The following is a 13042-nucleotide window of genomic DNA, read 5'->3' on the forward strand; positions in this document are numbered from 1 at the left end:
TTTTTTGGAAAATGTATTTTGGAAATAAAATGCTCTTTGATTTTTATTCGCCTTTTTTTTGTTTTATTTTTCAACTGTAGCAATAATTTTTAGATTTTTCATCCCTGTAGCTTTTGGACTTGCCAGGTGGCTTATGTGGGCTTGCCAGGGCAACAGGCCTTACTGTAATCTGTTTCTTTCCTGTCCTTTTCCACAACAGGCCTTACTATAATCCCCTTTTCATCTCTGTCCCTGTTGCCCAAGGGTCATGTAATGTAACCATACCTTCCAATATTTTCCCTTAACCTTTCCCTTTTCGTCCAAGCTCCATCATCAGTACCTTCTTTACCGCTTTTCGTCCGACCTCAAATCAACCTTTGATTTGGTCTTAATCCTATATCTTTAGACGAGTAATAATTTTAATAATAATTATCAACATATATTTTCGAAAAAGGTACGTTTATTTTTTCTGAAAACTGACATACTAAACTTTTCTGGTCTAAAAAATGGATCAAGATAAATCAAAACTTTTGGGGAAATTTGTCTCCCCCTCCCAACGCCCTTAATATATTTTTATTAAATCTGCTAAAAAAAAGGAAACTGGAAAAACTGTCAAAAATGAAGTTTGACAGTTGGACAAAGGCGAGTGACAATCAATTGTGTCATTACTATTCTGAGACGTTTCAATCTCAATTAATTTGGCATTATACTTGATCTCTTTTATATGTAAATAGGTAATATGTAAATGAACGCTGGGGAATCAGGCAGTTCACACAAATATGACATAATAGGCAATATTACATCATCTGGCCTCCCCCAGGCCATTCAGCGTGTACCCAGGTGGCGATTTGGGAACGCCCTACAGATATGTAGGGTACCTCCATAGGAGGCACGGACCAAGGAGGGACCTTGTCCCTGGGGGTCCATAATAGAAACTGGGGCACTCGCCTGGGGCCATAAATACAGGCGGAGGAGAAAGAAGGCCCCTTAAATGTTCACTCAATAGGGCCCACTGGTTTATCCACAAGTCCCATGAGTTGCAATTAAATTGCATGGTGATGCAGAACACCATCGCGGGAGGATCCTCTATTGGAGGACAACTGCGGCAGGGCGTAAGATCCAGATCTATGGACAACGGCCTCTGCAAAGGGCTGCCTCGACCTTTTCGGGGTATCTGCAAGACTGGGGACCTTGCGGTCAACTCTAGTCCCACTTGAGGAGTGGCGCCCCTCGAGGAAACTATAGCCTAGTAAACGACACAGCATTCGCACGGGATTCTGACTAATGGACAATTTTTCTGGGCTTAGTATGTTTTGACGGGCGTCTTCGGGCTGAAAAACCTCTTCTTAGCTAATTTATCTATTTTGGGCTGCCTTCTCGTAGTAGCATAATGTTTGTAGGCATAAATATATACTGAGTTGGAGGTAATAGGATTCGGATTGTCTTTACCGGGTTTTAACTGGTGTTGAAAAATGGGTACGCTCTGGGACGAAAACTATATTGTGACCAAGAAAGATTTACAGGTACAAAAAACCCCCATTAATATTGGAGGCCTCAAGCAAGTCTTTCTGCCTGTTTCTCAACTAGCACAAGCACTTTAGTGTAAACTTTAGAAGAGATATTATCCCCGTCCTGCACTGGTATCTGGGACCATTGCTTTTCCTGAGGCCAAAATAATTTCAATGATTTAAAGAACATGAAAATTGGAACTTGGAGTGTTACGACGTTGACAAATGACCATCGTATCGATATTTTGACTGAAATATTCAGACGATACGAACTGGACTTATTGGGAGTTTCAGAAACTCATATTCCACAGGTAGGAAGCATGAAATTAGTGATATAGAATTTGTTTACTCAGGCAGGAAGAATGTGGTACATAGACAGGGAGTAGGGCTCATGATGAATAAGGAAGCTGCTAAGTCTTGTTTAGGCTGGGAAGGTATTAATAATAGAATAATAATTGCCCATTTTATGACCATTTTATGACATTTTATGACATTAAAAAATGACTATCATATTGACATTTTGACTGACAAATTCAGACAATTCGAACTGGACTTACTAGGAGTTTCAGAAACCCATATCTTAGGAATTGGAAGCCTGACATTAGGTGATATAGAATTTGTTTAATCGGGCAGGAAGGATGGAACACACTGACATGGAGAAGGGCTCATAATGGATAAGAAAGATGGTAACTCTCGTTTAGGATCGGAAGGTCTTAATAAAAGAATACTAATTGCTTATTTTATGACTAAAAAGTTCAGGGTATCAGTTATAGTAGTATACGCCCCTGTAGAACCGACTGACAATGACTCAGATGAATTTTACTTACAGTTACAGGAGCAAATAGACAGGGTCCCAGGTAGAAATATGATGTTATTACTGGGAGATTTTAACGCCCAGGTTGGTAGAAATAGGGATAGATGGTATCCCAGCCTAGGTAAATTTGGTGTAGGCAAAGAAAGCAGTAATGGATACAGACTTTTGCAGTTTTGTAGGTATAACAATCTAGTTATAACCAATACGGTGTTTGGTCATAAAATGGCTCATAAGTTAACATGGTATTCACATGATGGTAAGACAGCAAACCTTATTGATTATGTTATAGTAAACCGAAGACTGGCAGGATCAATACAAGATACTAGGGTATATAGGAGTGCTGTTATTGATGTTAAAAGTAAAGATCACCATCTAGTAGTGTCAAGGGTTAATCTAAAGCTGAAATATCAGAAGGGTAACCATCTCCCGAGAAGTTATGATGCTGGAAGACTCCAGGATGAGAATTTAAGAGAAACTTTCCAGGAACAGTTGAATACTAAACTTGAGAGTTTAAAATTTGATAATGTGGAAGATGGTTGGAATGATTTTAGAAGAATAATTTGTGAAGTTGCTGAACGCGTATTAGGGAAGAAAGCTAGAACTACAGCTAAGAATATTAGTGAAAAAGCTTTATGTTTAATAGAAAGGAGAAAGGACTTGTACAAGAATTATCTGAGTGATAGATCGTATGAAAACAAAAGAAATGTAAAGAAAGTGGAGACAGCAATATAAAATGAACTCCGGAGGAGTGACGTGGCGGCCAGGGATAAAAATGCCGAGGATCTGGAAGACGCAGCTAGACGGCATAATAGTAAAATATTGTACTGGCACATTAACAAATTGAGAGGTAGTAGTCAATCCGGACTTGGCCCAGTTAAAGATAGGAATGGGGTCACAATTAGCGATAAGGAAAAAAATAAAGTGAGATGGGCCGAACATTTTGAGAATTTGCTAAACCGAGATTGCAGGAAAAAATATAGAGGAAAATAAAAAAGTTTGTTATACCTTGGATGTGAAGGAAGATTTGTTTTGGGAGGGGGAATTAGCGACAGTACTAAAGGGATTTAAAAATAATAAGGTTCCAGGTGCTGATAGGGTGGTAAATGAGATTCTCAAATATGGTGGCTCAGAGGTTAGAAATAAGTTACTGAAGATTATTAATATGATTTTCGAAAAAGGGGAAGTACCTAGCGATTTTAGGAAAACCCTAATTAAACCACTGTATAAGAAAGGTGATAAGAATGAGTGTCGTAATTATCGAAGCATTAGCTTGGTCTCTGCACGTAGCAAATTACTTAGTCATATGATACTTTTTAGACTGAGAGATGCTGCAGACAAAGTTATAAGAGAAGAACAGTGCGGTTTTAGAAAAGGTAGATGATGTGTCGACCAGATTTTCACTTTAAGGTTAATAATTGAGAAGTGGCAAAGCTTTCGAACCTCTTTGATCCTCAGTTTCATAGATTATGAGCAAGTGTTCGAATCATTTGATAGAAGAGTTTTGGTAAAGGTTTTATCCTCGTATGGTATACCAGACAAATACATTAAAGGTATTAGTACTTTGTACGAGAATAACACTGTTGTGGTTAAGGTAGGCAATGTGGTTAGCAGCTGGTTTTGCATTAAATCAGGAGTTAAGCAGGGTTGTGTTCTATCTCCCTTTGTATGGTTTATTTTGATGGACTTTGTTTTAAGGAGCACAGGAAAGGCAATGGAAGACCACGGAATCAATTGGGTAGGAAAAAGTTTCCTGGACTTGGATAATGCTGATGATTTAATCATCCTAGAAGAAAGTGTGACCAAAATGAATGAGGTTCTAGAGGTTTTGCGAGTTCAGGGTTCTAAAATTTGTGTGAAAATTAATGTTAAGAAGACTAAGTCACTATGGCTAGGAATAAGTGAAGATGAAAAGCTGACGTTGGGTAATGAAAAGATTGATCAGGTGGCCAGCTTTACTTACCTTGGTAGTAATATTAGTAAAGATGGTAGGAGCAGTGAACATGTTAAATATAGAATAGCCAGGGCTCAGGGTGTTTTTTTACAAGTTAAAAAAAGTTTGGAAGAATAGGAAGATAAGTCTGCAAACCAAGATTAGAATATTAGAAGCTACAGTGATGACAGTGGTCAAATATGGCTTTGAAGCATGGAGGCTCCGAAAAGTGGATGAAAATCTGCTAGATATTTTCCAGAGAAATTGCTTAAGGATTGTTCTGGGTACCAGGCTGACTGACCGTATTTCAAACAATAGGATATACGAAAAATGTGGTTTAATACCGCTTTCTAGGGCTATAATGAAAGAAAGGTTGAGGTGGCTAGGGCACGTTGTGCGGATGAAGGATGACGGATTGCCGAAGATTGGCCTTTTCGGCCAACCATCTAGGGCTAAAGGGGCAGCAGGTCGTCCCCGTCTGGGGTGGGAGGACGTCATAAAGAAAAATATAATGGAAATGGGAACTTCGTGGGTGGATGTGAAAAGGGAGCCTTTGAATAGATTGGGATGCAGAAGGATCGTGCGTAGCTGTTAGCCTCAGGCTACTTAGTGTTATGGTGAGTTGTTAGTAGTAGTAGTAGTAGTAATTAAACTTGTTTCTTAATTACAATCAGGTAATTAAACTTGTCATTTTCAAGCAATTGCAATTCAATTATCATCAATTACAGTAGTTTTTTCAAGCAACTGCAATTCAGTTATGACGGTTTTCAAACCAATTACAATTATATTTCAATTCAAAGTAGTAAAAATACTCTAACAAATGAAGCAAGCATACCAAAATTGTGCTTCAAAGATATTAGATTCCATCGTTCTTTGTTGTTAATGTTGTCCTTCGCAGAACCAAAACTTAACTTGAAATACATTGCTCTCAACGGCGGCCGAAAAATTTTTTTGGAAAGTTAGGGCTAATTCTAAAAATTGTTTTTTTATTTTCTTTTTTCTATCTACGTTGATGTTACTTTTTCAACACTGGAAAATTTCAACACTGGATAATCGTAGTAGTATTTTGATATATTCAACTTTGTCCATTTCCAAAGTCCCAATTATAAGAAATTTAGTTTTACCTCAAAATATCTGAGATGTACGTTCCCTATGACTTTAACAGACACTTATCAACAAATTATATTTTTTAACAACATTGAAAAGATGCTATATGAAAAAATGAATACTCTTCAAAATAAGTTTCGTTTAGAATCAAAAAATCTCTAAACATGTATACATATACTAAAACATACAAATTAGCAGTTTAAACGAGCAGTCTATACTAAAAAAAAAAAGCAAAAGTTGACATCATTAGGGCTGATAACCCCCATGCCTTCTCAAGACCAGAACATAATTTGCGCTTTACTGAAGAAAAAAAAAAAAAAAAAAAAAAAAAAAAAAAAAAAAAAAAGCGTGGATTTCATTTTAATTGATATATACTGACATTTCTTCCTTAAGGCTTTGATAATTTTTCGTGTATGAAAGTAAGAAAAGTGAAAACATTTCAAACGTATTTTGTTTTCAGTAAAGCGCAAATTGTGTTCTGCTCTTGAGAAGGCATGGGGGTTATCAGCCGTACTTATGTTAATTTTTGCTCGTTTTGAGTTTGACTCGGCTAATTATTGTAATTTCTGTTCGTTTTGCGTTTCATTTTTTTATTGATAGTGGTTTGTGGTAGTTTTATGCTTGGAAGATTGTTTGACTTTATATCTGTTCAGTTTTGGTTTATTGGAGTTCTTTACTTTTCTTTTAATAACTTGTCTTGTGGAAACAGTTTTTTAGAATAGTTTCTGTTTGTTTTTTTATTGACATAGTGTTTTCATGGAAAAAATAATATTAATTATCTTTGCAGTTTTTTTCTATAAGAATACATTGTATGGGTTGCTATTTGTATGTTGGAGAAACTTTTTTAACAATTTTTAATCCTGACACAAACAGTATTTTTTAATTTAATTTTTTTTTCTGAAGTTGATCTGAAAAATAAAATTTAATACCATTTCCAAAAGATTCTATCTATACTCTTCGACAACCTGGACATACTTAAACTCTTGTTAATTATTTAAATGGTAAGAGCAGAAGTAGTAATAGTAATATCCCCAAAAGTTTCAACTTAATACCCCCAGTCGTTCTCTATATATTGCTGAGGTGTCTTATTGGCAACCAAAACAATGCCTTGTGATTTATTTTAAAGCAACATTTAGTTTTAAAGTATAATGGGCCAATTGCATAATTGTGGAGGGTTGACATGCCTAATATCCCAAAAAAATATTTGTTGGACCGTTCTACTATGCTGAGCAAAAGGGCTGTCTCAAAATTTTGCCTGGATGCGTGTGGAAAATGAATGGGCCCGAGAATTTTAAATATCAAAATAATCAAAATATCATTGAAAATTTTCAATGATATTTCTAGCTATAATAGAGTGGTGCTATCTATGAAATTGATTATATGCCCTTTTGAAAACCTGCATGCATAGTTTTTTCCTTTAAACATTTTCTTTTGGTTAGTTCAACATCCCTCACAACAAGCCCTGTTAGTTTCAACTTCACACACCAAACTCTTCCTAAGATATTGCTACTACACCCTTTTGACATCCTGCATACAGAGGGCGTGTTCTGATTCAGTTCATCTTCCCCCTCAAAATTCAATGAAAATTTCACATTCATGCCCTTAGGTACAATTGTAATAGTAGTCATAGTAGTAGCATTACAATTAAATAGCGGTAGTACAACTAGTAGCAGTAGTATTAGCCTATTGCCTTTTGGTCACTTGAGCATCCCTCTCATCAAGTCCTGGAAGTTTCAACTTAATACAATTAACCATTGCTATGACATTGCTGATATGTCCTTTTGATAACTTGTATGTTCATATACTTCTTGAAATTTTCATCTCAATGCTCTTAGCCCTACAAATAGCTGCAACAGAAGTAGTAGTTGAAGTAGTAACAGTAGTAGTAGTAGTAGTAAATTAAGCAATAACTAGAAGTAGTGTGTACATATTGCCTTTTGGTCAGATGACCTTCCCCTTCAAGCATTCTCTGAAAGTTCCAACTTAATACACAAATCAATTCTCGAGATACGCTTTTTTGACAATGTGCATGCACATAGCGTCTTTTGATTTAGTTAAAATTTCAAATATAATATCAAATTAGTAAAAAATATCAAACAGTTCGTGGCAATGAACTGTAAGAAAGGAGCGACCCGGCTCAATAATAATCAAAACTCTAAAAAAAGGAATATTGATACCAATAGATACATCAAATGAATCAGATTTTTATGCTGATTTCAAATATATAAGTTTCATCAAGTTTACGTGTCTGAGAAAATTTGCCTTATTTTCGAGAAAAGGGGGAAACACCCCGTAAAAGTCACAGAACTTTAATGAAAATCACACCATCAGATTCAGCTTTTCAAGCTCCTATCTGCAAAAATGTAGAATTTGTATTTTTTTTTTTTTTTGCCAGAAGAAAGATCACTGTTGCATTTTTATTTATTTTTTTTTTTTTCAAGGGGCGATCGTATCGACCCAGTGGTCCTAGAATATCGTGGGAGAGCTCATTCGAACGGAAATTAAAAGTTCTAGTACTCTTGTTAACTGACCAAAAAAATGGAGAGCAACTAGGCCCCCTCCCACGCTCATTTTTTTCCCAAAGTCACCCGATCAAAAGTTCGAGATAGGCATTTTTTTCAGCATGGTCGAAAAATACAATAGCTATGTCTTTGAGGAAGACTTGATCTCTCACAGTCCCTGGGTATCGTCTATAAGCTATGAACCTTGCCCAACGTTTACATAAAGGCCTAGTATTGGTTATTGGGAATTATACTAAAATTTCCAGGGGGATTTTTTCTGGGAGTTGGGGGGGGGGAGGATTACATGGAAGGATCTTTCCATAGAGGAACTTTTTATGGGGAAAGGCACATTCCTATGGAGCGGGCGCCGGATTTCCCAGCATTATTTTAAAAAAACGATCAGAAATTAAATTAAAAAAAAAAACAATTTTTTCAACTGAAAGTAAGGAGCAACATCAAAACTTAAAACAAACAGAAATTATTATGTATATAATTGGGTTCGCCCCCTAGTCATTACCTCGCTCTTTACGCTAAACTTTTTTTTTGTATTTTCATCAGAACTATTTATTCTAATTCACGGCCTTTGTGATTAAGGGGCCATTCTAAAAGAATCGGAACAAAATTTGAACTTTAGCGTAAAGAAGTAACTTTAGCGTAAAGAAGGGGCGAACCCCATAATATACGTAATAAAATATACGAATATAGAAGTTCGTTACGTAAGTTAATTCTTAAGTTACGTCAGATCAAAATTTCCAGAAGGCCATTTAGCCAAAAAAAAAAGTAAACTGCATTAATTCAAAAACGTTCAGAAATTATATAAAAAAACAAGTTTTTTTTTAACTGAAAGTAAGGAGCTATATTAAAACTTAAAACGAACAAAAATTATTTCGTATATGAAAGAGGCTATCCCCTCCTCAACGCCTCGCTCTTTACGCTAAAGTTTGACTCTCTCTCACAATTTATTTTTGAAAACAATAAAAAACTTTAGTGTAAAGAGCGAGGCGTTTAGGAGGGGACAGCCCCTTTCATATACTGAATAATAAAGGAACTTAAAGGGTCCGTACGTGAAGGGAACTTTAGGGTTCGGTTAAATCACTGGAAGGGGCTGTCCCCTTCTCAACGCCTCGCTCTTTACGCTAAAGTTTGACTCTGTCTCAACATTATTTTTTAAAACAATAAAAAACTTTAGCGTAAAGAGCGAGGCGTTGAGGAGGGGACAACCCCTTTCATATACAGAATAATGGACACTTAATGAATACTTGGTATCCATGATTCAGAATCAGTAGACACAATTAGTGATTTAATGGACACTTAATGGCGAATTGATTGTAACACAGATCATCCATATCGGGAGTACTTGATTTATTAATCCTCTTTAAAGCCCGATAGATATCACCACAAGATATTGACAATATATGGACTGGCTGAAGAACTTGAGGAATAGCATGATGCAATAAGGAAGAAAACATGGACTGGATAGAGTGATAAAATGTAGAAAAAACACAATTAAAATGAGCAACAAAATCCCTGATTTTGTCTACTGATTTATTCGTATATAAAGGGAGTTGCCCCCTCCTCAACACCTCGCTCCTTAAGCTAAAGTTTTTTAGTACTTTTAATAAAAGCGTATTGTTATAATTAAACGGCCCTTGTGTATCAGGAGTCATTATTAAAGAATTTGGACAACATTCAAACTTTAGCATAAAGAGGGAGGTGTTGAGGAGCGGGCAACCCTCTTTATATATGTAATAATTTATAATAATAACAATTTATTATTATAATAATAAATATTGATTCCGTACACGATATGTGATAATTTATAATAACAACAATCTATTATTATAATAATAAATATTTATTCCCTATATGAAAGGAGCTGTCCCCTCCTTAACGCCTCGCTCTTTAGGCTAAAGTTTTTTATTGTTTTAAAAAATAAGGTTGTGAGACAGAGTCAAACTTTAGTGTAAAGAGCAAGGCGTTGAGGAGGGGACAGCCCCTTTCATATATGGAATAATTTATGTTCGTTTTTAGTTTTAATGTTGCTCCTTACTTTCAGTTAAAAAAAAACTTTTTTTTTATTTAATTCTCCGAAAGGCTCACCTGAATGCCCTTCGTCTTCTTGGTAAGTAGAGTTCAAACTTGCATACCTTTCTCAATAACATATACTTCGTGTAAACAATGAACTAATTGCCTAACTTACAGCACTTGTCCTGCGGACTGTGGGGAGGTCGACATCCCCAAAGACATAATTACTAGACCTTTCAACAATGCTGAACAAAATAGTTCTCTTAAAATTTCGATTGGATATGTTTTGGGGAATAATACGCTTGGGGGGGGGCTGACGTCCCTTCATTCACTTTTAACTCTTAAAAAGGACACTAAAACTTCCGACTTCCAATCAAACAAGCTCCATCCGATTCAAATCTTATACGACCAACTATTCCATATGAACCTTATATACCCTGGGCAAAACTTATAACCCTTGCTAATGAGCCCTGGGGGATTTTGTTCCCCCTAAAACTATTTTTATATGTTTTTTGGAATATTGGTAACAAAATGACTGTCTCACAATTTCAATTGAATACATTTTGGGAAAAGAGGATGTCAGGGAGGGGGCTAGCTGCTCTTCATCATGCTTGGCTCTTAAAAACGAACTATAACTATACATTTCATATCAAATGAGCCTCTTCTAAAGTTCACACGACCATCCCTTCCATAAAAACCTTATGAGCCCCTGGGGCATAACTTAAAACCCTTACCCCAGACTCTGGGGGATTCTGTCCACCCCAAAGGCCTTATTATATAATCTTTGGACTATTTTTGAGCAAATGGTTATCTTAAAATTTTTATCGGATGGATTTTTGTAAAATACGATGTGGGGGGGGGGGGGTTGCCCCCGATCACTTTGACTCTTAAAAAGGGAATTAGAACATCTGATTTCCAATCCAATGAGCCCCCTCCAGAGTTTTTACGACCATCCTTTCCATAAAGACCTCATATGCCCTTGGGGCATAACTTATAACCCTTGCGCTAAGGGCTCTGAGAGGGGGGGGGAGGTGTCATCCTCAAAGACATAATTTACAGACCTTTCAACTACGATGAGCAAAATGGCAATATCAAATTTCTGATTAGATGTGTTTTGGGAATTGATGGGCGTGGGGGAGGCTTGTTGCCCTCTAATCACTTTTTACTATTAAAAATGGTTCTTCCAATTTTCAATCGAATGAGCTTTTTTTGAAGTTTCTACGACAACAAATGGCCATCTCGAAATTTCTATCAGCCGCATTTCAGAAAAATCAGGTGTGTATGTGGGGGGGGGGGGTATCCACCCTCCGATCGCTCTGAAGCTTAAAAAGGGCACTCGAACCTCCGATTACCAATCCAACGAGCCCCCTCCAAAGTTTATACGATCACCCTTTCTATACAAACCTTATATACCCCCAGGGAATAACTTACAACCCTTTCCCTGGGGGCTGTGGGGTGGTCATCCTCAAAGACATAATTTCCGGACCTTTCAACTACGTTGAACAAAGTGGTAGTCTCAAAACTGTTGTGTTTGGGGAAATGGTGGACGTGGGAGGGGCGTTAGTTGCCCTCCAATCACTTTCGACTATTAAAAGGGCACCAGCCCTTTCGATTTCCAATCGAATGAGCCATTTTCGAAGTTTCCACGACAACTCCTTCGATACAAAGTGGCCTAGTCTAAAACCAAAAAAAAAATACATTGTGCCCACATAGCTCTTTACTTAGGCAACGGTATTGTGTTGCCTATGATTCAGTACCAAAAAAGCTTCCAAAAAATTCAGTATATAAAAAAATCATGTAATATTTATGAACAATTTACTGTAAACTTAACTAGAAACTAATATGAGTAAAATTCACCTTATTCTGTTCCAAGTCCCAACATTTAACCTGCTTGTCTTCACCGCAACTGAATAAATAAGGGTGACGGTCACTCACTGCTAAGCCTCTTACTGCGCTGATATGACCAGTCAATGACAGTTTACAGACACCACTGGCAAGGTCCCATATCTATGAGAAAATAAGTTGTTCTTTTTTACATTCTTACTTTTTTATCTAGTTAATTAAGTAATAGTGGATAGTACGACAGATGAATTTACAACTTCAAGTGCGCTAGCGATATAAAAGGGAGAGTTACGTTCTTTTGACTCAAAATACATAAGTGATGATGTCACACAAAGAGAAAAATTAGTTCAAACACCCCGCTCAACATCCCTTTTTAATTAAATTCAAAATGCCCTTAAAGTTTCAACTTAATACCTTTAGCCGTTCCTGAGATATTACAGATAAACCCACTTGAAATACATGAATGCACATAGTGTCAGTTGATTTAGTTCAACATCCCCCTTGACATTTCTTGAGTTTCAATTTAATAACCTTGGTCTTTCCCGACAACCAGGATAAAATCATGCCCCTTTTGTGAATAATAAAGCTTATGTATAAACAATTGGTAACTTGCAGTTAGCTAATAAGGGCGTGGATAATTTCGAAAACCACACTGCCTTTCCATGACGATAAATAAAAGTTCAAATCCGTCATCAGTAGTGAAACTTTTACTACTGATGACGGTCACTGCATATGTCACCGAAATATCTGGTATTTTTGTGAATTTCTATCACTGTTATCATCATCACTGTCTATTAAAAGGATTTTATCCCTATTTGAACTTTTATTTATCGTAATAAGGGCGTGAGAGGAGGGCTAGTTGCTCTCCGATTACTTTCGAAAAATGGCACCTGATCAAAAGAGAGGGAGAAAAAATGCACTGAAGTCATATCGCAGTGATATTGCACATAGGCAGTGCTATGGTGCTGCCTATGATGTATTTGTCTATTCTTGTCAGGTTAGTCAAATTCTAAAGCAGATATTTAATTAAACCCAGGTTTAACCAGGCTGAATTAACCATGTTGAAAAATTAAAGCCAGACTGAAGATTTTTTTTCTGAAGCTACTTGCCATTTTTCTCTGCTTTAATCGCTTATAGTTTAACAAAATGTGTTTGTGAGATTCCTCGCATCTATAAAAAAAAATCTACACAAAGACAAAGCTGATTTATCTAGCTTTATCTAGAACTTTTGTGCTACTTCAAAAACAAGAAACTCCCCTATATATATTATATACATATCTTATACATATTATATCCATAATATGTTTTGCTTAATTTCTGCCGTTTATCCCCCTCT

At 36.4% G+C, this 13042-nt stretch overlaps 1 protein-coding gene across 1 annotated transcript in view; it reads right to left on the minus strand.

Annotated features, from left to right (window-relative positions):
• Tango4 (transport and golgi organization 4) overlaps positions 1-13042 on the minus strand; it is an 85940-nt gene that overhangs the window by 23569 nt on the left and 49329 nt on the right. Inside the window, exon 6 of the mRNA XM_089108027.1 lies at positions 11722-11871. Coding sequence (XP_088964153.1) covers positions 11722-11871 — 150 coding nt within the window. The remainder of the gene's footprint in view (positions 1-11721; positions 11872-13042) is intronic.

This window comes from Artemia sp. Qi Xiang Cuo, chromosome 2 (assembly GCF_049724085.1).
Source record: "Artemia sp. Qi Xiang Cuo chromosome 2, ASM4972408v1, whole genome shotgun sequence".
Classification (NCBI taxonomy): Eukaryota; Metazoa; Arthropoda; class Branchiopoda; order Anostraca; family Artemiidae; genus Artemia; species Artemia sp. Qi Xiang Cuo.